We start from the raw sequence: 27,324 nt of genomic DNA on the forward strand, positions 1-27,324 counted from the left end.
CACCCAGTCTCTCCAGTGTCAAGTTCCTGGACTCGAAAAATCTTCAGGGTTCAGGGCCAAAGGGTTCCTTGTGGGGAGACCGCCAGAAAAGCTTCCTGGAGGAGCCAGCAGGGCTGGAGAGGAGCCCGAGGGATGTCAAAGAGCACAGGAAGGGCAAGGCCCTCTCTGCCAGCCTGTCATGACAGCGCCTTCCGGAGAGCGAGGCTGGAGGCGAGCCAGGCTTTCTGGGAAGCAGGAGCCAGGAGGTTCCCAGAAGCCAGCCCGCCGTGGGGTGTCAGGGCGGGGAGGCAGGCAGTCGGCTCAGCTCTGGTTCAACCTGGGGTTTTTTTCTCCTTCCGCAATTCCTGGGGAATGGGTCTCCGCTGATCGGGTAAGTAGAGGTTTGGCCTGCGCTAAGGAGCCTCTCCCTGAAGTACAGGCAGGGCTTGCTAAAGGTTGGGTGGGTGGGGGCAGCGGAGCCCACAGTCAGGCCGCTGTGCCCGGCAGGGCCTGGTCACTTGGGGCCTCAGGGCCAGGGGAGTTGGGACAAACGGGCTGTTGTGGTGAGGAGGGTGCCCGCCGTGCCAGGGACACTGTGTGCCCGGTGCCGCCACCCGCCTGCTGTCTGCATGCGGGGCCCAGGGCCTGGGAAGCAGGGCTACCCTTTCAGAGGGGGGCCTCCTGAGCTGCCCTAGCCTCTGGAAGGGACCCGGGGCTCCAGCTGGCTGCCGGGAGGTGGGGGGGGGGGGGTGGCTGGTGTCTTTCCCACAGTCTTCCGGCAAGGAAGTTTCCCCAGGTGCGGAGGGGGCAGGAGAGGATGGGGGCAATGCCTTGGGTTCCCAGGGCCTTGGGGCTGACAGCTTCAGAGACACAGCCTGTGTCCCAGCCTCCTCCTGCCACCCACGGTCCCTCTGCCAGTCCCAGGACTTGGCTCTTTCCTTGGTTTCTCCTCCTTGGCAAGGTTCCAGGGCCTCTCCTCCCTGCCTCCACCTGCTCATACATGGGATATGTGCTGAGCTCTGCAAGGCACCGGGTGGACCCCCCCCCCCCCCGCCAGGCACCCGCCAAGAGCGGTGCAGATCTCCGGCCGCCAGCAGGCAACAGAGCGGCTCTGTGCGCCGGGCACAGGGCTGAGTACTTTAAAGCCACCCAGCCTTGTAAGCTTTTGTACATTTATTAACCCCTTTAACAGATGAGGCACGTGGGGCGCCTGGTGGCTCAGTCGGTTAAGCGTCCGACTCTTGATTTCAGCTCAGGTCATGGTCTCAAAGTTGGTGAGACCGAGCCCTGTATCGGGCTCTGCGCTGGCAGCACTGAGCCTGCTTGGGATTCTCTCCCCCGTTCCTCTCTGTCTCTCAAAATAAACTAAAAAAAAAAAAAAAACAAAAAAAAAAAAACCAATCAAACAAACACACAAAACCCATGAGAAACCGACACTGAGAACTTGAGGGGGTAGGAACACTCAGGGTTCCTCATGGTCAAGACCCAGGGGGCTGGCGCCTTGAAAATGCAAGATGCAAACACGCGCGTGCGCGCGCGGATGCACAAACACGCGTGAACTCGTGCCGCACACGCACCCCCGTAACCAGTCGTGTTTCCACTCGAGCCCCCTCACACTCGTGCTCACTCAGCCACCGCTGGGCTTGTCGTGCACACCGGGGGCACACGACGAGGCACGTGGATACAGATGCACTCAAATGTGCAGGCACCCAAAGGCATGGGGCTCCTCCCAAGTCACGCGCACCCACGCTCCCACGCGCAAGGTGCAGGACCGCACGGACAACCCCAGAAGCCCCGGAGGTACCTCCAGCCCCCGCGCATCTGCCAGCCAGTGACGGCCACCCGGTGTCCCCAGACCCTGAGCGTGTGCCCTCGGGGCCCACCCCGCGCCTGATTCTGGCTTGGGGAGAAGGGAAGGGGCCCCGTGCGTTGCACAAGGGTCTCCCGGCCCCACGTGGCTGCGAAGATTCCTTGACATCATGGAGAACCACTGTCCCCTGCTGCAGGGAGGGGGGCAGGCGGGGGCAGCTCAGCCTGTCCACACGGGGCACTGCCTGCCTACCTTTCTGCTCCCCTCTTTCGGGAGCCCACAGCTGTCACCTCTCGGGCTGCCCAGGGCCTCAGGCCAGGCGGACTGACTCACCCTTTTCAACCCTGTCAACTAGAGGGCCAAAGGGCACCCCCGGGCAACTTCCTGGTCAGCACACCCCGCGGGGGGGGGGGGGGCAGGGCGGGAACCTAGAACTCTGGCCTCAGGGAGGAAGGCGATCCAGGTGGGGCTCACCCTCTGGCCTGGGCAATCTACTCAACTTCTCTGGCCCCCACGTCGGCTGCCTTCCTTGGAAGAGACCTTTCCTGTCACCTGCGGAGGGCTTACTGGTGCCAGTACCTGGTTCCCCAGGCACATTCACACACCTTGACATCCACAGGTGAGGCAGCCAAGGCACAGAGGAGTCAAGGAAAGTACCTGCCGGGGGTTCAGCAAGCCCCAGCTAGGGCTCCCACCCGGTCTTCCCAGACTTCTCTCTCCCCGTTGACCTCCAGACAGACTTGACCTCGCGTGCTGAGAGCAGCGGACAGAGATAACCAGGGCTGGGCTCCTTATGCTCCCGCCTCGGCGCAGCCGCAGTGGCTGCAGCAAGAATCAGGCAGAGAGATTCAGTTCGGGTGGCGGCAGCCCCCAGGGCCCGCACACTCCGGTCCTCCCCACACACGCTCCCCCGCCCAGTTTTGACCCGCACGGTTACAGGGAAAGGAGCTCCTGGAAGGAAGGCCTGCGCCCGCTCGCTCAGATCTCAAGAAGGGCGGGGAGGGGGGGGGCGGGGCAGGTTTCTGGACTCAGCCCCTCACTGGCCCGGGCCACGCCCTCCCTACCCCAGCGCGGACCCACAGGGCAGGTGGGCACACTTGGAACCTCAGGCGGGGTCCAGAGAAGATGCCTTGTGCCTTCCCCAAGGGAGCCCACTCCGGATCCCAACCTAGAAAAGGTGGGGGGGGGGGGGGAAGAACCCGAGGTGGAGCGCGCCCGCCTCAGTCGTGGGGGCGGGGTAGCGCTCCGGCCTCTGGGCTCCCGCCACCTTGCGGCCCCTGCCCCTCCTCCCCCGGCAGCCCGCGGGGCTGGGGCTCACCTCGTCCGCCCGCACGCTCGGCGGGACCACCAGCATGAACGCGCGCAAGGGCCGCACCCCGCCTGGGGCCGAGGGCTGGAGCGCGCCGCCCGCGGTCGCCGGGCGCCCGGCTCGCAGCGTCCCGCCCCGCTCCGGGCACCGTCGTCGCCACCCGGGCCCGGGCCATTGTCTGCGCCGCCCTCGCCCCGCCCCCTCCTCCCGCCGCGCACGAGTGAGGGGCGGCGGGGCACAGCGGGCAGAGGCGCGGGAGCCACGGGAGCCGCCGCCCCCGCGCGGAACGTGCGTGCCGGGCACTGGGCAGAGGAGGCCACCACGCCTCCTCCCAACGCCAGAGGTGGGCACGCCCCCTCCCCTTTGGGAGGCCAGGGAGGCTCAGAGGGTGGGATTATAGTCGAAGGTCACAGAATGAGTTGAATGGTCAAGGTCAGACTAGAATCCAGGCTCCCTGAGGGCACCCGGGACCCCTCACCGACGAAACCACCCATCACCGCCCTCCCCAGGGGGCACCTGGGCTTCACGACCTTCCCAGCTCCAAAATCTACGACCCACTCCAGGGCAGTCTGGCCCTCAGAGGCCCTCTCTCCTCCATCCCAAGGCATGGCAGGGGCTCCAGGGCTTTGCGCCCTCCCTGCTGGACACAGCCCCGGCCGGTGCGCTCACTGATAGGTACAGGGTCAGCACCCACGAGGGAAAGCAGCCCCTAACAGCCCGCAGGGCCAGACTTCTTCCATTCCCATATTTTGCTCACAGCTGGAGGAAAAGCAAGGGGTTTGGTGCCCATTCTAGGACATTCAGTAACAAGCATTGTGCTGGGATATAGACACAGGTTCCGTTTCCAAAGCCAATGGCCTTAACCGTGAGGCCGCCTGCCTCCCCCCAGCACCCTGATGGAATCAGGCCAGCGGATGAGCAAGCCCAGAGGCCCCTCACTGCCCCACCCCCAAAGCCCCAGTAGGTGACATGATTTACAGGGCAGTGTTCGTGCACTGAATGGTGAACACACAGGCACAGGGGAAGAAGGGGCCACAGATGGGGAAACTGAGGCTGGTGAGACGGGACCTGCCAAGGTCACAAAGCTAGTCTCAGCTGGCTCAGACCAGAACCACAGCCCCCTATTCCAGGCGCTCTACCCACCCCACCCTCCCAGCCACACCTCCCTGCCGCTGCACCACCCTGTCCCCAGGCCCAGGTCACTCGTGGCTGCAGTGGGTACAAAGTACAGGGCACCAAGCCCAGCTCCCCTTACTCTGGCTGGCGCCTGGCCCCATCTACGGTGCTCTCTGACCCTACATTTTCTGACGTTGTGCCACCATCAACTGTCACTCAGGTATCCAGGAAATAGCCTCTGTTGCTAGGGGACCGGCCTGATACAGGGTGGAGCTACAGGGAGGGAGGAATAGACCAGGGTTTCCCCTCAGGAAGGATCCAGGGTGGGGGCTGCTGGGCGGGGGCGGGGTGGACCAGACTCCACAGCTAGCGTCTACACACAGGCCATCGGAAAGCCCCAGCCCTGAGCCTTCCCGCAGGCAAGTATTTTGGGGGCCTGTAGTTGCCAAGCAACCCCTCTAGGTTACCATGGGAACTCTCCCTCCTTCTGGGGCTTGTCATTTTTAGGGGGATGCCCTCTCTTTTCCACCTCCTCGCCCTGGCTTGGCTGCCCTGGAGGGAGATATCCAGGCTCCCTAAACTCATTCCCCAGCCCCCACGGAGACACAGCCGGCAGTGACCCTAAGTGAAGAATCTGAGCCTCAAACACCCAGAACTCCGAGAAAATGCAGAGCCCAGAGCCCAAGGCCTTCATTAGAGCCAGGGGAGGGGGCGTGGGGGCTGAGGAGGAGGAAGGGGCTCATTAACTCTGTTTATGTCTCCACTCCCACTGTTAACCATCACCTTGGGGCCTGCCCAGCCCAGACTTCGGAAGCTTATTGTAATTGCAAGGAATTTGGTCCCAGCACCTACGCCCAGCCCCTCCCAGGCGTGTCTGCACGCAGGGACACGTCCCCACCAGCCCTGCCACTACCTAGTAGGGGAGCCCGTTCACCTTCCAGTGCCTTAGTTTCCCCTGCTGTAAATGAACATGGCAGTGGTACCTATCTTGTGGATACAATGAGACAGTGCAGGCCAAGGCCAGGGCCAGGGCGGTGGGGAGGGGTGGAGGGAGGGGGATGTGTGTGTGTGTGTGGGGGGGTGGCATCCATACCACCCAGCAGCAGTGTGGGACGGTCCGGGGGTTATTCTGCACAGCACAGTCCAATGGCTGGTGTGCAGGTCCCCGGGGTCCCAATGCCTTCTCCCAGGATCTGCGGTCGGTCCTACACCCCTTTTCCTGTATTTCTTCTCTACGGTCTCATCCTCCCAGAGTGAAGCCCAGGCACGATGCTCAGAGGCCCTTGGGTAAGTACCTCTCGTAGAAATCAGCGAATGACACACTGTCGAGGGCTGGCGACTTGAGCCTTGTGGGACCCAGAAGTGCCCAGGGGGCCACAGTAAGAAATGGCCTCTCTTCTGGGGCCAGGCCACCCTGGGCACTTTGCTTCATTTCACTGATGCCCCTAGGAGCCTACTTGCCCGGGGGGAGTCCAGGGCCCCTGTTCCTCAGCCCCAGATGGCCCTCTCCGGTTTGTATGAGGACAGGGCAGAACCCCAGCAGGTGAGCAGTGGGGGGACCCTTTGGGCAGGGTTTCTGGGGACAGGGACCCCTCAATCTCGACAGCCCACCCATCCAGACGGCTGCCTTCTGCGTGCTCCTCAGACACAGCCGCCCTGCCCTACGGTAACGGTAACGGGGGAGCTGCCCAGAAACCACAGAGCGTAATCATAGCTGCAGCGCCCTTGAAAAATGGCTGAGAAGGGCCAGCTCAACTTGCAGGTGTAGGAGGAAACGCAGACTCTTGACCTCGGAAGGCCTGTTCCTGCTAGGTTCCCTGGCCTCCTGTCCAAGGTGTCACCGGCTCACCATCCCGTGGCCCCACCTTGTTTGATTTTGATGGTACGTGTCACCCCTGAAATGACGGTGCTTCTGGTGTTTACAGTTGAGTGTTGTCTCCTCGCAACGGAGAGGTGAGATCTTTGTCTGCTCTAGCGCCACTCCAAGCCTCCGAGCCCTGCTAGGGCGGCAGTAAGAAGGTCACAGCGCCACCTGCTGTTGGTGACAGCACACCCTCAGGCTCCCCTCACACTCACAAACTGGCGGCAGAGTCCCCGAGACCTCCGCAGACACCAACTGTGCCCCCTATCCCCGTGGGCACCTGACCTTCGGAGGGGGAGGGAGAATCACTCCAACGCCCCTTGTTGTGGGTTGAACTGTGTCCCCAAGAAGCTATGCTGAAGTCCTAACCCAGCACCTGTGCATAAACCTTACTTGGAAAGAGGGTCTTTGCCTATGTCATCAAGTTAAGATGAGGGCACGCCGGATGTGGGTGGGCCCTAATCAAACGACCGGTGTCCTTACACAAGCAGGGGATAACCGGACACAGACACGCGGAGAAGGCTGTGTGAAATGGACGCAGGGTTCGGAGCAATGCGTCCCTGAGTCGAGGAACACTGCAGCTTGCTGGAGCCACCAGAAGCTGGAAGAGGTAGGAAGGATCCCCTCCTGGAGCTTTCAGACACAGCACGGAACTGCCGACTCAAAGTCCTGCTGATTCTGGACTTCTGGCCTTCAGAACTGACAGAGAATACGTTTCTGTTGTTTTGAGCCACCCAGCTTGTGGTCCTTTGTGACAGTGGCAACAAAAAATGAATATCACCCCTCCCCCAGGAGCATCTCCCACCGCTGCTACCCTAGCCAAGTGCAGGCAAGCCAGTGTCCCAGGCAGAGCCCCAGGAACCTGATGGCAATGCGGGAGGTGACCTAGGCAGCGAGGACAGAGTGCATGTGAGCACACAATAGACAGAGCCCCAATTATCACCCTCATCTTCAGCCTCCCTGCCTTGAATCAATCCTGACCAAAGGACACTTCCTTCTGGAATATCTCTCTGCCCACACCCGTTGCCCAGATGAATCCTGCCAAGAGCACGTGCCCGGTCGCGGTCTCGGAGGCGGACCCTGCCCCAGTCGAGCCTCAGCTGAGCCTGCAGCCCTGGCCTCCTGGGTGACCGTGGGGCTGAGGCTCCCAGCCGAGCCGAGCCGGGAGACTGGCACCGAAAGTGTGAGGTGGTCCAAGTAAGGTGAATGTGTCCCCCAGCACAGACAACAGCCCATCCTCCAGGCTGGGGCCCGGGCCCGCCCTCCTCCCTCCCGAGCTCTCTCCGGCCACACGGGCTCCTCCTCAGCTCCTCTCCAGACAAACCCTCGGTGCCTCCGAGTCTCTGCAGCTTTGCTCGTCCCCGCAGCACACTGCTTGCAGACGTGTGCGGGACTGGCTCCTCTTGTCCTTCTGGATCCCAATATTAGGGCCACCCTGGAGGCCTGTGAGACCCCCCCCCCCAGGGGCCCCTGGCCGCCCTCTTTCACCCTGCTTCATTTCCCGACAGTGTTGGTCTTTCCTTTCACACGGATTCGCTCTTGTGCCTTGACCCACCTCTCCCTCTGGGCTGTGAGCTCCTGGAGGGCTGGGACCTCACGGGACCTTTGACTCTGGCCCCCGGGCCCAACACAGCCCCTGCTCAGGGTGAGAGGCACAGGAGCTGAATGCGTCCAGAGAGGATCTCAGAGTCCCTACCTGCCTCTGAGCAGCTCACGCTGTGCACATGCAGACTAATAGTAAGAGGTACATGTTGGGTTGGGAGCAGGGGACGCCCAGCATGACCCCTGAGCGTCCCTTCCCTCTCCAGAGGCTTCACTGAGCACAGTGGACACAGCCTGCCCCCTGGTGGTCAGCACCGGCATGACAGCCCCAGGCAGGGAAACCAGAAAACAAAACACACACCTTTGTTTGGGTGTAGTCAAGGCAGCAGCCCTCCCTGGCCCTAGGGGGGCACAGGGGCAGGACCTGCGGGCTCCAGGGGCGATGTGAGGACTTCAGAAGCCTCCCTTGTCCCCCGTTCCACCTCTCCCGTCCTGGTGCCCTGTTCATTCCTACGGCTTCCTCACCCCAGCCGGGGCACTACCTCTGGAAACCCTTCCTAATGAGGCCCCGGGGCTCCGACAAGGAGGGTCTTGACCTCGGTCCCCACCCCAGGGTCCATGCTCGGCCACGTGCTGCCCACCCAGGTCCTCGGTCCTCCAAGCCCCCAGGCTGCCCTCCGCTCAGAAGGACCTTGAGGGAGGAGAAAGCATTTTCCCAGGACCAGGAGCATCTTGGGGCAGGGGTGGAGGTCCAGGGCCAGCAGACAAGCCTGTGGGACCCTTGGGACACCACGTCTATGCAGCCCAATTTACACAGGAGTAAGCTGAAGCCTGTCCCGTAGCCCCCTCCCAGTAGGGGGGTGTCTCCTTCTAGCTCCAGGCTGGTGGCAGACACAAGACCCCAGACCCCGATTTCTCCGGGTGCCCCGGGGAAGTGCCCAGCCCAGGCAGCCCCCTGGGTACCCTGGAGACCCCGCTGGCCATCAGGCTGGCACGTCTCCCCACCCCACGTATGAGCCCTGGTCATGCTGCCAGCACACTGGGCGCCCCTGCTCCGTGGCAGAGCTGCCTCCAGTCCCCTTCTTCTTTGCCCCCTTGTCACCTCCCCAGTGTCCACTCCTCCTCTGACCCCATCCCATGGTCCCCATGTGTGAAGTCAATGTGTGTATGTACCTGCGGGCTCGTCGGGATGTCGAGAGGAAATGGCCCCACATGGTAAGGGGTGGACGGAGTCCCTCAGGATCTTAGGGGCTCTCATTTTCATTGGAAACCGTATGGAAGGGTGGAGCCGTGGCCCCGGAGCCGGGACCCTCCCTTCTCCTCTGGACTCTGCTCACCTCACGGCTCCGGGCAAGTCCCCGCCTCTCCTGCTCTCAGTTTCCCAGTTGTACCAAGAGGGGTTGGACGCGGAACTGCGTAAGCGCGCGCTCAGCGTGGACCGGGTGCCGTGCACCCTCCTCGCCGGATGGGGTGTGGGCCGGGGACATGTGGTCCTCCTTCCACCCCCGCCGGCCTGGAGGGCGGCCGGGGCCGGGCGGGGGCACTCACCTGGCAATCTACCATCATCCTCAGCCCTGGCAGCGCATCGCCGGCCCCAGGGCGGGGCCCGGGGCTCGCAGAGGCCGCTCGCCTCGGCCCGCGCGCGGCCCAGGGGGGCGCCCGGCTGCGGGGCTCATGGCGCGGCCTCCCGTCCTCGCCGGGCCCGGGACTCCGCGACCACCGCCGCCCGCGTCGCCGCCGCCGCCGCCGCCGCCCGCGCCGCTCCCATTGTTTGCACCGCCCTGCGCCGCCGGCCGCTCGGGCCCCGCTGCTCGGTTCCGCCCGGGCTCCCGGGCTCCGGCCGGGTGGGCGGGGACAGCCGCGGCCCCGCCCCGCCGCGCCCCGCCCGCCCGCCGCAGGTGTGAGGGGCGGGCCGCGCGCGCGCGCGCGCTCGGGGGCGCGCTCGGGGGGCGCGCTCGGCCTCTCTCCCGCCGGCGAGGGTGGGGGGACCCTGCCGAGGCTCCCGGGCCTCGTCCACTGTCGCACGCGCACGGGGCCCGTGCGGGCCCGCGGACAGCGCGTGCACGGGCGCCGCGCCTCGCCGCAGCACAGCGAGGGCTCAGCGCGCGGCGGGTCCCACGCGTCGCTCACGCCCGCTGGGACCTCGTGCCACCCCGAACCCAAGCGGGAGGGGACCGTCGGGCGCTGGGCCGGGTTGGCGCGGAGACCTGGAGACTTGGGAATCTCTGAATATACAGCACTGCCCTTCTGTCCTGGTCCCCACATGTAGTCTGCAGTGGCCAGCTGGGTGCATGGCTGGGCCAGGGGACGTGGAGGCGGGGGTCGACACGGAGCACAGGCAAGAAGGTCAGTGCGCCCCTTCCCCCTCCTCCTCTACGCTTCTTGCCCTAATCTCTCTGGCGGGACCCCGGGACACGCGATGCAGCATGGACCTGGCTGCAACCCTGGTTGGGGTCAGGGGTGTGGGAGGGAGCCCAGGGAGGAGGGGGCCCTCCTCGGGGGTGCCGGAGGGATGGTCCGAGTGTTGCAAAGGACTTCCCTGGGCAATCGGTGATTTCCTCCTCCTTTTTTAAACAACCAAAAAAAGTGTATTTATTTTGAGAGAGAGAGAGAGAGAGAGTGCAGGAGGAGGGGCAGAGAGAGGAGAGAAACAGAATCCCAAGCAGGCTCTGCCCTGTTAGCGCCACCCCGTGGTGGCAGGGCTGGAACGCACCAACGGTGAGATGGTGACCCCGGCAGAAATCAAGAACGGATGCCTGACTGACTGAGCCTGATTTAACCCAGGCGCCGCATCACCCCTTTTTATACATGAGCAGTGCCTCCAAGGGATCAAGGTCACTTGGCTCTGGGTGACCAAGTCCAGCCGTGAGCACGAACGGGGGGTTCAGAGTCATTTGTCTGCACCCTCACCGAGCCCTGCACTAACCATCACAGGCCTTGTCCTGGGTTAGGGCTCCCCCTGTGCCTCCAGGTCACTCTTCTGGGGTCGGGGCCACAGACCCCATTTTCTTTTTTTTTTTTTTTTTTTTTTTTCAACGTTTTATTTATTTTTGGGACAGAGAGAGACAGAGCATGAACGGGGGAGGGGCAGAGAGAGAGGGAGACATAGAATCGGAAACAGGCTCCAGGCTCTGAGCGTCAGCCCAGAGCCTGACGCGGGGCTCGAACTCACGGACCGCGAGATCGTGACCTGGCTGAAGTCGGACGCTTAACCGACTGCGCCACCCAGGCGCCCCATAGACCCCATTTTCAATGAGGCTCTGAGAAGCCACCACAGGAGCTTGTTGGTCACAGGGCTTTGTGTGACATAGCCCCACTGTGGGTTTGAACTCAAGTCAATCTGACCCAAAGGTTGTGGCCTCTGATCCCAGCCTTGGACGTGAGGATGTCCTGGGTGGGAGCCATGGAGAGGGGCACTGGTGGCAAGGGGCTCTGAGGGGCGCGCTTCCTGGGGGAGGAAGGCTCTAGGGAGGCTGGAGTAGGGTGACGGGTGCACACTGGGGAGGGCGTCTGGACCAGTTCATGCAATGCTCTGGATATCAGGTAAGGAGTCGGGGGTCACCACAGGTTGGGGAGGGAAGGGGACACAATTCAGGCAACCTTTTTGGTTTTTTTTTTTAAGTTTATTTATTTTGAGAGAGCAAGAGAGCGTGTGTGATCAGGGAAGGGCAGAGAGAGCAGGAGAGAGAATCCCAAGCAGTCTCCACGCTGACAGCTTGGGGCTTGAACTCACGAACTGTGAGATCATGCTCTGAGCCAGTATCGGGAGTTGGATGCTTAACGTACTGAGCTACCCGGGTGCCCCCGGGCAGTCTTATAAGAGCCACAGCATCCTTGATTTGGAGGGAGTTTGGTGGGCATGTTATTTGGCCCCACTCAAGCATGGATCCCCAAAACCAACCAGGGAGGAGGAGGCTGCCTCAGTTTCCTCCTGTGTAATGGGGGCTCTGGGGGTCATCTGCTGTCTCCTTCCAGGCTGGGGGCACGCTGCTTGGAGGGCCCAGACCTAGCCACGTCTCAGAAGCCACATCTCACCAACTGCCCAAGAGGAGTTGGTGTCCCAGCCATAATCTCATTTGGCCCTCACCCCAGGGCCTCAGATGACCTGTCCAACATCCCACAGGTGCTGTCTCCCCTCCCACAGTCATTCAACATTTATAGGACGCCCCCTGGGTTCCAGCTACCAGGGGAATCTGGGCCGCCCCATTCTATCCCCCCTTAGAGTTTACCAGCTGGGGCGAGGGGTGCACATAGGCAGACGTCGTAAGTGACACAGGGTTGCGGAGGGTTCGTGGAAACACTGAAAGGCACCCACTCTGGAGGGGGGCACAAATCAAGGCAGACTTCCCGGAGGTGGTGTCAGGCACGAGTCCCCAGAAATCAGCCGGGTGATGGGACTGGCAGACCCGAGTGGTGGGTAGTGTGAGCAGAGGTGTGGGGGCCAGACCCGATGGCCGAGTGATAGTGCGGGGAGGAAGCTGCTGGCCGTGAAGGGACAGGAAGCCTAAGCTTCAGGGGCCTCCACGGCAGACATTTTGTATTTGGGCTATTGTCTGTTTCTTAAAGAAGTACCTTTGCAATTTAGAAAACTTCGAAGCCCCCCAGACTGATGGGCCCTGACAACATTGGTGCCTGGGGCTCAGACCCGACCCTGCCAGTCAGGGGCTGAGGACCGCTGGGACTGTCTCTGAGCCCTCTCACCTCTGTCTGCCAGGTCAGGCCCCGTCCCCGTCCCCCCTGTACCCCCGCCAGGCCCCTCACTTCTCCCCACCCGTGGAGCAGCTGTGGCTCTAAGCCCTCAGCCCTTCTTTGGCAAGTAGCTTGGACCCTGGTTGGGGTCTAAGAGTTGGGTCCCGTCACTCCCTTGTGTCTGAGAGCTGGGTCCTGCGATGGCGGTGTCAGCCGTACTCCTTGGGGGCTCGGGCCGCGGCTGGGAAGGTCCGTCAGCTGGGGCCAGGAGGGGCCGGGCTGGGAGTGAGGCAGGGGCTCCCCACCAGAACACGTGGACTGTGGGCCCACCCTCGCCCTTCTGCCCTGCAGGCACCTCAGCGCCTTTCCCTGACCTGCCCTCCCCTCTGCTCATTTTCTAGTAATCTGTCCTTGCCCGCCGGACAGACTGCAGGCCACAGGAGTGCGCCTTGGGGTGACCCCCAGCTTTGGAGGGGGGCCATGTGGCTGGGTGCCTGTTCCTCCCTCTGTGCCCTGCTTGGCAAAGGTGATGCTGCCCCCAGAGGGGACACTGGGCCACCAAACCCTGAGCCCTCCCTCCCCCCCATCTCCGTCCTGCCAGGCAGACACGGCCACCGAAGGGGCTCTGAAGTCCCTCTGCGGCTGCCACACTGGTGAGGCTGCCCTCCCGCGCCCACTAATCCTGGGCCTGCACCATAGCTGTGGAGCCCGACACCTGCAGGTGGCCTCACAGCGCTGAGGCTGCCCCAGGGTCAGGAGGTGCCGGCAGAGGGCCGACATCAGGGGCCATGCATCAGGGGCTGAGAGGCCACCGTGGTGTCCAGCTGATGAGCTCTGCCCCCCTCGTGGTCGGAGGGTATGGCTCGCTCTCACCTCACCCCTCTCCCAGGAGAACGGGAACAGAATCTCGTCTGCTGCAGCGGCCACTGTAATGCAGGCTTTCTAGAAGACCGGACCCTCCCTCCTCCACCCCCACAGGCTGCCTGGATCCCCGGTGGCTGGCCGCGCAGACGCTCGGATGTGTAGGTGAAAACACCCCGGTGAGGACTTCGTGCACGTCACCTTTATTAAAAACTGCCCAAACCCCCTTACAAAGGTGGGGCCGGTGCCAGAGAGTGTGGTCCGCCGTGGGGTGCGGGCTAGACTCAAGGCCAGAGAGGGCCAGGCCCGTTCTGTTGCAAAGACTCACTCCAGGGCCGAGCGAGGGGTTGGCGCTGTGTGGCTGGGGGACGTCCCAGCACCCGGGACCCCTACAGCCAGAGAAGAGGCGTCTGGATGCCTTTCACACCGGGGTCTGAGAAGTGCAACTTTAGGGGCAAATAGGCAACAGAAGTGGGGCAGAGGCGGGGTTTCAGGCACTGAGTAGGGCTGCCCCGAAGGCACGTCTGCTGGGCCAGGCCTGCGGCTCTGTCTTCTTCACCTCTTCCCACCTGACCATTCTCGGGCCACGCTGCCGTGTGATCTTGGTGTTCCGCTCAGGTGGGCGCAGCCCTTCACAGTTTACAAAAGGCCCTTCCACATCCATTTTCCAGGTGAACTTCTGCTAATAGACTTGAGGTAGGCAGGACCAGATGGATCTCACCTGAGGCCTGAGAAGGGGGGCACTGGTAAAGGGTGCTCTGCTGGGACAAGCTGGGGTGCTCCGCCGGGGGCGAGCGGGGTGCTTGCTGGGGACGAGCCGGGCGCTCTGCCGGGGTGAGCTGGCTGCAGGGCTTGGGGTCCCCATGCACAGCATCCTGGCTCAGCCATCAGCTCCTCAGCCAGCTGCTGTCCTTGTCCAGCGTAGAAAAGCGGATCAGCTTCAGGCTCGGTGGCTGGGGCTTCCTGTCATCCCAGAGGTACTCAGGGGACAGCACTCTGGAGGGCTTGTAGGAGATGAAACGACGGTTCAGGTGGCTCTCCTCCTGCCAGGCGGCCATGATGCCATTGGCCTTGTCCGCCAGGATGGCCATGTGGCAGCCTCTAGTAAACTCGTACACCCTGGCCACCCGCCCCCCAAAGACCGCCCCACCATAATAGAAGTCCCCCTCGTTGTCTGCCACAAAGGCGGTGGAAGCATGCCTGCGCTCGTAGGGAAACTGCTGGCGGGGCACAGCATAGTAGCCCGGGTGAATGGCTGCCACCAGGTCCCCCAGGGTCTCAGGGCCCCACGGGTTCCGGAACACCATGTCCACGTCGAGGCAGAAAATGTAGTCCACCTCCCGGTGCGCCCTCTCGGCGATGTGCCGGCTGATGGCCTCCATCCGGCGCGTGGAGATCTCCTCCCAGCGCGGGTGCCTCTGGATGAGGACGATGCTGAGGAGGCGGCCGGGGCCCAGCGGGACCCGAGGAATGGCTGCGGGGTCGTCGGTAAAAAACATAGTAGTGCACCCGGTGACCCTGCATAAAGAACTGCTCGGCCGACTCCAGGAAATGCTGGACGAAGCGGGTGTACCTGGCAGGAAGAACCCCGTCATCCTCCCCGGCCCCACGGGGCCGCTGCCTGTGCAGGGCGTGGGGCTTGGGGTCCACCTCCCAGCTCCCCACCTTGAGAAGCCATGCAGGTGTGACCCTCGGGGCCCTTCTCTGTCAAAGCCCCACGACTGCAGTGTCAACCTCTTTAATTTTTTTTTTTTTTTATCTTAGAGAGAGAGAGAGAGAGAGGGAGGGAGGGAGAATCTTAAGCAGGCTCCACACTCAGCATGGAGCCCCATGTGGGGCTCAATCCCACGACCCGGGGATCATGACCGGCGCTGAAATCAAGAGTCGGATGCTCAACCGACCGAGCCCCCCGGGCGCCCTGCAGCACCAGCCTCTTACAGCCTCGTAGGAATGATACCTCACGAGGATTCCTAAAATCCGCAAACTCGATCACATGGCCCGTATGTGCTGCCTCAAGGCCAGGTGAGTGGTGCTGGGGGCTTGGGGCTCTTGAGGTCCCAGCTGGAGGAACCCACAGGGCCGCACCCCCCAGGTCGAAGCTGATTGGACCAGAGGGTCACCTGACATGCCCCCCCACCCCACCCCACCCAGCACTTTAGGTACTGGGGCCCCACTGGTTTCTCTCTCAGGAGTCCCAGCGAGAGCCCCGGGGGGGAAGCTGTCAGGTGGTATCCCCTAAAGGAAAGGCCAGGTGGGGTGAGGGACAGAAGAGGAAAACAGGAGGGAGGCCCAGAGTGGGAGAGGGGAGAGGGCCCTGAGGGCAGGCCTTGACCTGCCTGTAGCCTGACCATGGACCCCCAGTTATGTGATGGTCTTGAGGGATTCTGTTCCTTCCTACCTGCCCGGACCGCTCAGGGGAAGCAGAGAGGGGTAAGGAGGCAAGGGTGTGTTGTCACAAAGTCTCCTGCTGCTCCGTCACCGGGGCTGGCTCCCCGCTTCCATGCCAGGGCCAGATCCCCTCTTCCAGGAAGCCCTCCCATCATCACCCTCTACCCCCTATCTTCCCCCCCCCCCCCACACACACACACGGTGCCTGGTTCAGGGTGTCCCTGCCGTCCAGGCAGGGTCCTGTGTCCAGGTCCTGTCTCTTCCCAGACCAGCAGCTCCCGTGGCTCAGTGAGAACCACCCACCCGGCCCGCTACTCACTTGCCCACGGCAAACACTGTGAGCCCGATGGTCAAGTTCAGCGGCTGGTAGATGTGTTGCAGCAGCTCGGGGTTGAAGGTTCCCTCCGAGACAATGGGCGCCAACCAGGGCGTGAGAGTCAGCAGCTCTGCAGGCCTGGCAGTGGGGGAGGCCGTGGGCACGGAGGCCCTTTCCCTGTGAAAGCCTCAGCCTCTCCCCGGCCCGGCCTCCTATGCTGTGTGACCTTGGGCAGCTTCATCCCTGTCTCTGAGCCTCACTATCCTCATGTGGAAGGCGGGGTTAGGAACAGTTCCTTCCCAGCACGGTTGAGAGGACCGGGAGTTAATGCACACCGAGTGTCTAAGGGGGTCTGGCATCTCAGGTGCCTGCTAAGTGCCGAATACATGAGGGGTGTAGACTGGGCACCTGCTATGCAGCTGTGCTTCTGCAAACACCGTCCCATCATCCAGTCCTCCAAGCTGCTAGGAGGTGGCTCTTATTAGCCACTTGCATAGAAAGAAGCCCAGAGCTGTTGAGTAACCTGCCCAAGGTCACACAGCCAGTGGCAGAACCGGGCTGGACCCCAGGGCCACCTGATACCCCCACCACCCCAACTTATAAATCAGACTTCTGCCCACCCCAGCCTCCCTCCCCACACCAGATCTCCCCATCCCCAGGCCCTGCCCAACACCTACCTTTGCTCCAGAAGCTTGGGCTGAGGGTATAGTGACCTGTGACCAAAAAGGGCCAGCGGTGAGGGGAGGCAGCCCCCAACCCCCCGGGGCCACAAAGGGGGAAATGACGGTCTGCTTACTGTGTCACAGGCTGAAATGGCTTCTCCCCCTTATACTGCAGTTTCATGTTGCTGGTGGCAGAGGACAGAGAGAGCTGTTAGTGCCAGGGCTGGGGACAAACGTATTCGGTGCGGGAAGGACGGAGTGGAGAATAACCAACCACCCGCTGCCCTTAGGTAAAGATTATCCCAGGGCGCCTGGGTGGCTCCCTTGGTTCAACGTCCACCTTCGGCTCAGGTCATGGTCTCGCAGTTTGTGAGTTCGAGCCCCACGTCGGGCTCGCTGCTGTCAGCATGGAGCCTGCTTAGGATCCTCTGTCCCCCTCTCCCTGCCACAACCCCGCTTGTGCTCTCTCAAAAATAAATAAAACATTAAAAGAAAAAAGATATTCCACGTGGCCTGGATGGGGTTGGTACAACCAGGTGAAAGGCGTTAAGAACAGAGCTGAGGTTTCCGTGATGAGATTCGGTCAGTGTCCACTCCCGGGGTCCAGCCTGCTCCACGGAGTCCAGACTGGCTTAGCCTAGTGGGTCAATCTTTCTCCCTCCCGCCTCCGCTCTGTTTCTTTAGTGGAACCCTGACTGATGCCCCCACTTTTCCTCATCTGTAAAATGGGTAGCCATCCTTCACCCTGAGAGCTGCAGGCAAACCCCTGCCTGAGGACCTCTGGAGTGGATCAGCTCCTGAAGACGCCTGAGGTTGGCTGTAAGGGGCAGACCCCCTGAGGGGACGGTGACTGTCACTCGCTAAAGAATTTTCTTTTTGTTTTTTAAATGTTTATCTACTTATTTTTGAGAGAGGGAGAGCATGCATGAGCTGGTGGGGGGGTAGGGAGAGAGAGAGAGAGAGAGAGAGTCAGAATCCCAAGCAGGCTCCAGGCTATCAGCACAGAGCTGGACACGGTCCTTGATCCCACAAACTGTGAGATCAAGACCTGAGCTGAAATCCAGAGTCAGACACTTAACCGACTGAGCCCCCCCAAGAGCCCCGAGAATTTTCAATATGGCATATTTGAGAGGATAGCTTAAGCCTCCTTGAGCTTTCCTTCCAATTTTTAGTCTCTGCTTTTTTTGTTTGTTTGTTTTTGGTGGTAAAATGTACAAAACAAAGATTTACTACTTTAACCATTGTTAAGCGTGCCCTTCAGGGGCATTAGGCACATTCGCACTACTGTGCAGCCGTCCCCACCATCCATCTCCAGAACTTTCTCATCTTCCCCAACCCAAACCGTGTCCCCTTTCAACACCGACTCCCCTCTGCCCCATCTGCCCGGGCCCTGGTAACCATTATTCGAGAGCTCTGACTGTTCTGGAGATCTCTTACAAGTGGAATCCTGTCACAGTTGTCTTTCTGTGATTACTTTGACCTCTTGAATCAACAGTTTTTAGAAGTTAGTCCATCAAATTGGCCGCCTGTGCCCGCAGACAAGCATGCTTCAGGTCCCTGCTCAGAAAGTGACGGCGTTCTGGGAAGGCGGGAAGTGAACAGGAAAAGGGCCCACAGCCCTGGCGGTTGGACCCCCACCCCGCCTCCAAGCCCAGCTAGGCTCCAGCCGCCTTAAAGAGCACGGTCAGTCGTAAGAATACCGAAGCCACACGTGAGCCAGAGCGAAGAAAAAAAATCAGCTTCATGTTTTCACACTGGAAGGTAGGAAAACTAAAAGTGAAGATATCCAGATGAAAAGCAGGGTGACCATTTAACACCAACCAAAATCTCCACCTTCGATCCATTAAAAAAAAAAAGAGCCAAGTCGAACCCAACGATAGACGAGCTGGAAGGGAAAAAACGTAGCGAATGCTTTTGGCCAAGGGTGATGCTTAGAGAAGCCGCAGACGGACCAAGGGGAGAGGCCAGTGGAGCAGGTGCATCAGGGGAAGAGGAAGTCCAGCTCGTGGGAGGCGGGTGGGAGAAACGAGGCCCTCGGTAGGAATCGAGGAAATGAAACTGAAACCCAACAGCTAGCATTCCCGGTCTCTCGAACCAGCAGGGTGCTTTGCTTTTTGCTTTTTGCAACACCTAGTGCTCCTCCCAGCACAGGCCCGCGAGAGGCATCTCAGTGAAGGTGACACTGTAAGCGTGTGGTTGTACCGTGGTCCTTTTGGAAAGCAACAGACAAGATGGACCGAGACTCTCTCCATGGCCTCTGGCCCAGGGAGGGAACGTACCAATGAAAGGATTTTTATTGTTGTTTTTAATCTAGAAAAATGTTTTAACGTGTATTTGATTTATTTTGAGAGAGAGAAAACACACGCGAGCAGGGGAGGGGCAGTGAGAGGGAGAGAGAGAATCCCAAGCAGCCTCCGTGCTGTTAGCGCAGAGCCCGGCACGGGGCTCAAACTCATGAACCGTGAGATCATGACCCGAACCGAAATTCAAGAGTCATACGCTCAACCGACTGAGCCACCCACGCACCCCATGAGAGGATTTTTGATATGGAAAAAGCTTTATATCCAAAGCTGCTCATTATAAACTAATTTAGGACACTGGGGAATTGGACACAACGAAAATACCCGCCCCGGTTGTTGGAGGGAGAGGGGGAGGGGTTCAAGAATTAGGACCCAGTTCCTGGGGGCGGTAAAATGATGGTGGCCATGAAGAGTACACATATGCCAATTCTGGGAAAACAGGATAAAAATTGCAAAAAACATTATGATCATAGCTTTTTTTTTTTTTTTTTTAACATTTATATATTTATTTTTGAGAGAGAGCGCGTGAGTGGGGAAGGTTGCAGAGACAGAGACAGAGAGAGAAAGAGAATCCCGAGCAGGCTCCGCACTGTCAGCACAGAGCCTGACGCCAGGCTCGAACTCACGAACCACGAGATCATGACCGAAGCCGAAACCAAGACTAACCGAGGCCCCCGGGCGCCCCAATCACAGCTCTTTTCAACAGCAAGCAGGCTTTCTGCTTTTAGAACCAAGTAAGAGGCACCGTCTGTTCAGTTGGAAGGCAGAGCAGCCAACAAGTTGACAAGGAACTTTGGAGGCAAAGTATAACTCAGACCCGTAGGACACAAGAGCGTTTTGTTTTTGTCTTTTCTGCTTTCTAGCTTCCTAATTTTCCATACTCTGTGTTTCTAACCGCAAAACCCGCCTATTGTTAATTAGCAAGCAGTCTAGGATCCGGATTTTAAACATCCCTTTAACTATCATGAAGACACCCCCTTGAGACTGTGCCAACCTGTTTTTCCACTCTAAACTGTCAAAGCATCAGGTTCCTTATGTGGGGGAAGACTGGTCACATGTTCATTTGTTCCTTGAATCCTCACTGAACACAAAATTTAGCCAAAAGGTCAGGTCCTAAGAGCACTGTTTCCTGAGCACCTCCTACGTGCCACCTGCTACAGGAGGCTATACAGACGTCCTCACACTGCATGCTCCAGACGGCCAGGAGCGACACCTCTATCAGCCCATTTCACAGATGAAGCAAGTGAGGCTCAGAGCCGTGTGGCAGGATCAAGGTCAAACCATGGAGGGGGCGCTCAAAGACACTGGAGGACTGAAATAGGAATTTTATTCCATATTTGTGGCAGCCCATAAATTACCCAAATACTTCTCAAACTGATCGGAATCATGAGCTTAGGAACTAATAATCTGCAAACTGACCGTAAAACTCTCCCACTGCCTCCACTCCAGACAGCCCACAGGGCCCCAAATTCTTCCAGCCCCATACTTACAAGATCTCTGGGCAGGGGAGATAATAGGGAACATAGGAGACCCGCAGCCAGTTCTCAAAATACATCCTGGGAAGGAAAAACACCCACCTGTTGACTGTGCACACGCTTGATGCACGTTAAGGGAGTGGAGGCCTGCAGTGGAGAGCATCTGGGGATCCCCCCACTCCTTGGGTCTGGCTGACCTCGGAGGTCAAAGCCCCCTGGTCTTCTGCGGTGCAGTCTTTCATTTCCCAGGGAAGGAATGTTCTTAATGCCAGCCCCCCCCCCGCCCCCCCACAAGAGAGTGGCGGTGAGTGGGGGCGGGGGTGGTGGGGCTTCAGAGAAGGAATACATGAGGTGCATTTTGGGGTGTGGACACGGGTGCTTCATTAACGTGGCTAGAAGAATGGTCCAGGCAGAGGAAGAAGCAAGTGCGAAGGCCAGGAGGCCAGTGCAAAGCAAAATCCAGAAGCCAAAACCAGTTTGGCCTTACTGGGGCTGGGGTTGGGGGACAGGTGTGCCGAGAGAGGTGGATGGGGCCTGGGAATCCATAAAGGGGTCAAGGTTTGGGGGTTGCAAGGCCAAGAAAGGGAGGAGTCAGGGGTGAGGGGTGGGCTGCATGGGGCACGCTCACCACAGCGAGCAGAGGGCAGTGCCCAACAGCAGGCAGAATCCTAGGCCCAGGGCCAGTCTGTGGCCGCGCATTGCTGGGTACAGCATTTGAGCCCGGGCTCTTGCAGAGACTGAGCGTGCCTCGGTGAGTCAGTCCACCTCTCCCGGGGCTGGCAGGCCCTAAAACCCGTGTCACCTGCAAAGGAATGCGCCCTATTCAGGGGAGAGCGGCCCCATCCTTGCTGCCCTGCCCTCCCCTGGGTGGCTCCAGCTAGGATAGCTGCTCTCGGATCTGCCTCCCAACCGCCGCCCTCGGCGGGCCAGGGGACCCGCAGCAGCGAAGGGCAGGGCGCTTGGGCGGGGCTGGGAGAAGGATGCCCGCGGGCAACAGCGGGGACACCGGAAGTCGAGTCCCGAGTCAGCCCGGCGGGGACACAGCCGGCCTGGATGGGGGCTGCGCGGAGAGGGGCGGCCGTGATGCCCCCGGGGTGGGGTGGGGGCAGCCGTGTCCTCCTCCGGGAGGCCGAGCCGGGGCTCTCCAGGGGGCGGTGGGAACGCGCTTCCGCTCTCAATGGCCCGGTACCCTTGGACAAGTCACTTTACTCCCCCTCGGCCGGTCTCGGTGTCCTCCTCGGCCAAAGCCGTCCGCACCCCGCGCCTGGGGCCGAGACGCTCAGCCGACTTCCGCCGGCCACTGCGGGCGCGGGGCGCTCGGGTGCGGCTCGGGTCCCCGAGGGCTGTAGACTCACCCCTTGCCGCCAGACCAGCTTGAGGACGGAGGGTCGCACCGAGGCCGGGAGAGCAGGGACTCGGCTCGCCAGGGCCCCGGCGATGCCCGGTGGCCGCGCGGCGCTGACCCTTGGGGCAGGGCCGGCTTCCCGGCTAGCGGTCTCCGGCTGGGGGCGGGGCCCGCGGGGGGAAGGGAACCGCGCGCCCCTCCCCCTCCGCTGCCCCGCCCCCGCCCCGCGAGCCCAGCCTGCAAGCCGCGCCCACCCGCCCCTCGCGCCCTGCCCCCCGCCCAGGCCACGGCCCCCGTCCCCGGGTCCTAGGGAGCGGAGTGTCCCCTGGGCTCTGCCGTCCCGTGGCCCTCTGGGCGGCAGCCGCTGGCGCAGCGGGCCCAGCTCCGGGCGAGAAGAGCCGACCCGGGAACTCGGGGTGGGGGTGAGGGCCTGAGAAGTTAGAATCGTGTTTTTAGAACAGCGTCGAAACAATCACAGGAAGGCAGAACCAGCTGAACGGTGCGCGTATTCCGCGGTTTAGGCATTCCCCCTTTGCTCAGGGCCTAGCTGCCGGCACGCTGGCCTCGGGGCGCCCGGTGCGGTTCCAGTTCCGGAATCTCCCTGAGCCTGTTTCCTCCCCTGGAAAAGGAGTCGAAATTGTTTCCTCCCAGGCTTGTTGGGGTACCATTGCCCTTTGTTCACCGCAGAGACTCTAGAGCCCCATGGGGACCCTCTTTCGTGTCACCAAGGGCTGGAGGGCCTGGAAAGGAGAGAGGCCTTTGCTTAGGCCTGGATGAGGGAGGGGTCATAAAGAGGGACAAAAAAGGAAGGCACCCTAATGGTAAATAAAGGAGTAGCAACAAGGGAGAAACAGAAACAGCAGGGGAAAGTAAGGACCCATGCAGCTCAGAGAGGTTCCAGGTTTGCTCAAGGTCACAAGGAAGCCGCTTGAAGCTGTAACTCTTCCTGGACCCTGGGCATAGCCTCTCAGGCCCTTTGGAGGTGTCACCGTGTCCTTAGGGTTTCCCTTGACGACCGCAGGTTTCCGTCAGGTGGGGCTAGTGTCCCAGAATACGCAGGAGCCTGGCACATGACTGGGGAAGCTGGTAACTGCCCGCAGAAAGGTCATGCTTCCATTTTTAGCTGCAAACACTGCTTCCCTGGGACCTGGTCTGGGACTGAGTGGGTTTTTTTTTCTTTGTTTGTTTTTTTTTTCTTTTTTTTTTTAATGTTTATTTTTTATTTTTGACAGAGAGAGAGAGACAGAGCATGAGCGGGGGAGGGGGAGACACACACACACACACACACACACACACACACACAGTATCTGAAACAGGCTCCGAGCTGTCAGCAGAGAGCCTGACGCGGGGCTTGAACTCACGGTCAGCAAGATCATGACCTGAGCTGAGGTCGGACGCTCAACCGACTGAGCCACCCAGGCGCCCATGTGTTGTTTCTCAAAGTGGGGCTGTGAAGACCCTCACATCAAGAGTCGCATGCTTTACTGATTCTTGACAATATTTTGCTGATTCTATTGCAACTGTATTGCCAAGACACATAGCCCAGAAATAGTCTAAGGGCCTCCAGACTGAGGCTCAGGAATCACCATAGTCTGTCAGCAGAACCAGAGTGAACTGTCGGGACAGGGACAGCCCTGTGCATCCAGGAAGCCAGGCACAAGCCACCCTCCGAACCTGAGTGGTTTTTCCTCAATCAGTTTTCCTGGTGCGCATTCAGGACAAGATTGCCACCCAGTAAGAAACGGGAGAGCCGGGTGGGGCTCACACAGCCCGGGGGCCCTGGCAGACAAGCCAGCACTTGGCCTGTGGGCCACGGCCCTCTCCTGCCCCCACCGGCACCGTCTGCCCTCTGTCCCAGGCCCCCACCTCCCAGGAGACGAATCCAGCCCGAGGACCGCCTCGGGGCCGGCCTGGGAAGAGCTGGGTGGAAGGACAGGTGAGGGAAGACACAAGGGGTGTTCTCGACTCCCAAATCTGACGACCGAAGTCTGGGAGGCGAGAGGAAGATGGGAGGAAAGGCAGGGTGTGCATTTGCACGTCTTCCTAATAGGAGAGGTGGGTGGGTGACCCAGGGACTCGGGCGGAGACCTGACGCCTTCAAGGGAACCGGGAGGAGGATCCGAGAGAACCAGGGCAAACCCACAAAAGCACAGGGGCGGCGGGAGGTGCAGGAGACATACGTGTGCGGGTCCTCCAGGGCCCCCACCCTTCGCTCTGTGTGTGTGTGTGTGTGTGCGTGTGTGTGTGTGTGAGTGTGTGAGTGTGTACGATCGTTAAAAACCTTGGTGAATATGGCTTACGTGTCTTCTTAGGGTGAGGAGGGCCATGGGGACGGCGCTCCCCCTTGCTGGCTGTGGCTGAGAGGCCGTGCCACCTCCTGGGTGGGGTCCGGGGCTCGCTTTTGGGAGCCAGGTGCGTGCACACAGCGGGGAGCAGACAGGGTGCTGAGGGCAGGCATGGGCGCATCCACAAAGGAACAAGGACAGAAGCGGTTTCTGTCAATGACAGCACCTTACGCATATCAATTCATCTGCTTATTCGAGAGAAGGTAAACGTCCACTACGTTGCGGGAAGGTTCTGGGGACTTGGACTGAGAGCAATGAGCCAACCTAGTTCCTGCTCGCATGGAGCTGACTGGAGCAGGGAGGGGTTCACTGAGGACTTCTGGTGACAGCCATGGGGTCTCGCTGGGATCAGCGGGCTCGTCCAGCAGCTTAGGACCAAGCCAAGTGAGGCCCGCGGTGGAGGGGCTATGCCCGAGCTACCCCGGAGAAGCAAGCTCCGTTCCCTTGGCCTGTCCTTAGATTTCCCATCTGTCAACTGGGTGTGTAGGGAAACAAGCCCCTCGATTTGTCCGTGAACTTGGTCTCGACTCTTCCGGGCAGATGAGGAAGAACTTCCTGGTGGTCGGTCTCCCCACTGGTAACTCCAGGAGAGGGGTTGCCATCACCAAGGGGATGGGGCGGCACCCCCGGGGGAATGGCTGGGGATCCTTCTCTGGTTAGCGGCCAAGCTGGACTGGGAGCCCTGGCCTCCAAACTCCGTCCTCAACCTCCCTACCACCCAGATCCTCCCGCTGGATCCCTTGCTGTGACCTCCGCCTGAGATCCCGGAGGAGGCCCGGGAATGGCTCCTAGAAGGGAGGGGCTCTGTGGTCGAGCATGTCTTAGAACCCTGGAAGGAGCAGGAAGACAGGGCTCCCCAGACCTTAATCTCCAAGGGCAGGTGGAGGCAGGGCCTCTAGCCCAGTGAGTGCATGCACCTCCCTTTTCTTTTTTTTTTTTTTTTTTTTTTTTCAATTTTTATTTTTGGGACAGGAGAGACAGAGCATGAACGGGGGAGGGGCAGAGAGAGAGGGAGACACAGAATCAGAAACAGGCTCCAGGCTCTGAGCCATCAGCCCAGAGCCCGACGCGGGGCTCGAACTCACGGACCGTGAGATCGTGACCTGGCTGAAGTCGGATGCTTAACCGACTGCGCCACCCAGGCGCCCCTGCACCTCCCTTTTCTTACCGGAGGGCAGAACCTTCTGTCTGGACCAAGGGCCAGCGTTTTCCCGGGAGCCCAGCAGACGGCTCTGGAAAGCTCAGGGTAGACCCAGACATCCATGTCACGCCCCGCGGGGCCTCGGTACCGGGACCGGGCGACAACAGGAGACGTGTCTCTGTGGACAGATGCCAGGTCTCAGGCCACCTGCCACGGGCTCTGCCCTCGACGTTCTGGGTGACCTTGGACAAAACCTCAGTGTTCCCTGCTATAAAAAGGAGCGATGGGTTCCTCATGGGCTCGTCAAGCTGTGCTTCTGGGCTTGGGGGTCGGGCCTCTAGGGGGCCGTGGACGTTCGGGGAGCCCACACCTCATCCCGGTGTCACCCTGAGCAGCTCTGTCCTGTGTTTGCCACACAGGGCTTCTGCCTTAGGTGCCGTCGGGACAACATATGCCCGCCCCCATATAGGTGAGGTTTAAAACCGTAAGGGCAGGTGAGCGCTGGGCCAAGCCTGTCCCTCCGGGTCTCTGCTCCTCTGTTCCTTGTTGTCCTGTGCCCTCAGGGGGGACCAGTGGGTATGCAGTCTGGTGGCTCAGTCTACAGGAGTCCAGCTGAACCTGCGGGTCATTCTTTTACCAAATCCCATCGTCCCGCACTCGCTAAGTCCAGGCCTCGACCCACAGCCCCCATCCTGTCCCTGAACCCACGAGGTCATGGGGAGCAAATCTGCAAGCTCTTCTGAGACCAGCAGGCCGGGACCCCAGGAGCAGACCCAGGGAGAGGAGAGGGCTCCCCCTGCATCCGGCAGAGGAGCTGAGGGGGGGGCAGGGGGCCCAGACCCACATGTGAACGAGGGCATGTTCGGAGGGGCCTGTGTGCCCAGCGGGCTCACCCTGGGCTGGAGAGAAGGCCTTGCACTTTGGAGAAGGCGGGGAGGGACGAAGGTCCAGCCTCCCTCATCCACTGTGGGGGTTGGGGCCGCCTTGCCGTTCAGGCTCCACAGGCTGGGACCTGGGGCAGGTGGTCTGGACTTTCTGGACTCGTGCTTCCTTGCAGGGACATGTGCAGCGGCCTCCCTCGCAGACTCGCCAGAGGGGACACAGGGCAGGAAGACTCAGACCCTGCAAAGGAAGATGCCATGTGGGGGACCCCGGAGGGTCGTGCTCCCTGAAGAGGTCACAGTGCCCGGCACATGGCAGGCACCTGAGATCCCTGGCTGAATTAGGGAAGGAGGGAGGGAGGGAAACCACAGTAGCAGGGTCCACACCAGGTCAGGTCAGAGGGTGTCACAGCTCGGGCCCTGGGAGGGGGCACAGGACACGTCCGTCTGTCCCTCCAGTGCTGACCTTCCTCCACATGGGCCCTGCTGACCTCCTGGATCATGTCTACCTCCTCCGCAAACAACGCTGAGTGTTCTCAGAAGGGGGAGAGCAGGCAGGGGCCAAGGACGGGCTTCTGGAATCCTGTGCCCTGGGGGACTCTGGGACAGCCTTCCAGGTGGCCCTTTGTGTCCTCCAGGCACCAGGCCACGATTCCACCTCATCTCTCAGGGAATGCACCCACCCATCTAGAAGGCCCGTTATGTCCCCATCACACAGATGGGGACACCGAGGCTAATAGCACAGCCTGGATCACTAGACAAGCTGGGTCAGGAAGCCCATCTCCCTAACTTTGGATTGTCCTACCCGCGGGCCTGCATCTTGGCATCCTGGAGCTCGGGGTCCCTCTTCCTGGGAAACCCCACCACCTGCCGAGGGCCCCCCCCCCCCGAACTCAGGGCAACAGAGCTGACCAACCTGCCTGGGGCCCCACATGGGGCTGGGGAAGGGCCGACTCCGGGCTCTGGGGGCTCTCCCAGTACTGGGCCAGCCGGTCCCCTGCAGGACGAGGACTTCTCGCTGGGGATCGGCTGGGGCCTCTGCTTCCTCACGTTGTCGCCTGGGCTGGCAGTCCCCAGACCAGAAACCTGCCCCTCTGAAGGCGACCACCGCTGCCTCCCTCGGGTCTCACTTGCCCGAGTCCCTCCCCGGGACGCCCCGCATCTCTGACGCCGGCTCCCATGGGGGTGCCTCCCCTTGGACTGGGACAGGTCTGATCTCCATCCCGGGGAAAGCACTGGCTTTGGTGCAAAATTTGGCGCAGAGGCCTGTGAACCGTTCTGGCCCTGGGTCATGAGGCATGCTC

The 27,324-nt window shown here is 60.9% G+C and overlaps 2 protein-coding genes and 2 long non-coding RNA genes across 4 annotated transcripts in view; 2 read left to right on the top strand and 2 right to left on the bottom strand.

Moving 5' to 3' along the window:
- Nucleotides 1–3,255, bottom strand: part of RALGDS (ral guanine nucleotide dissociation stimulator) — a 40,515-nt gene extending 37,260 nt beyond the window's left edge. Inside the window, exon 1 of the mRNA XM_045467409.1 lies at nucleotides 3,108–3,255. Coding sequence (XP_045323365.1) covers nucleotides 3,108–3,143 — 36 coding nt within the window. The 5' untranslated portion in view covers nucleotides 3,144–3,255. The remainder of the gene's footprint in view (nucleotides 1–3,107) is intronic.
- Nucleotides 3,256–5,643: 2,388 nt separating this feature from the next.
- LOC123592429 lies at nucleotides 5,644–6,806 on the top strand. The gene is made up of 2 exons (XR_006709770.1): nucleotides 5,644–6,167; nucleotides 6,567–6,806. It is a non-coding gene; the product is annotated as an uncharacterized LOC123592429 (long non-coding RNA).
- A 2,767-nt stretch (nucleotides 6,807–9,573) lies between these two features.
- Nucleotides 9,574–12,515, top strand: LOC123592428. The gene is made up of 3 exons (XR_006709768.1): nucleotides 9,574–9,963; nucleotides 11,593–11,740; nucleotides 12,203–12,515. It is a non-coding gene; the product is annotated as an uncharacterized LOC123592428 (long non-coding RNA).
- An 839-nt stretch (nucleotides 12,516–13,354) lies between these two features.
- GBGT1 (globoside alpha-1,3-N-acetylgalactosaminyltransferase 1 (FORS blood group)) lies at nucleotides 13,355–21,834 on the bottom strand. Its single transcript, XM_045467412.1, is given in 8 exon segments — nucleotides 13,355–14,660; nucleotides 14,662–14,740; nucleotides 15,875–16,009; nucleotides 16,549–16,584; nucleotides 16,668–16,718; nucleotides 20,324–20,389; nucleotides 20,937–21,110; nucleotides 21,664–21,834. Coding segments are annotated over 7 exon segments (1,059 nt in total). The 5' UTR covers nucleotides 21,023–21,110; nucleotides 21,664–21,834; the 3' UTR covers nucleotides 13,355–14,054.
- Nucleotides 21,835–27,324: the final 5,490 nt, after the last annotated feature.

This window comes from Leopardus geoffroyi, chromosome D4 (genome assembly GCF_018350155.1).
Source record: "Leopardus geoffroyi isolate Oge1 chromosome D4, O.geoffroyi_Oge1_pat1.0, whole genome shotgun sequence".
Classification (NCBI taxonomy): Eukaryota; Metazoa; Chordata; class Mammalia; order Carnivora; family Felidae; genus Leopardus; species Leopardus geoffroyi.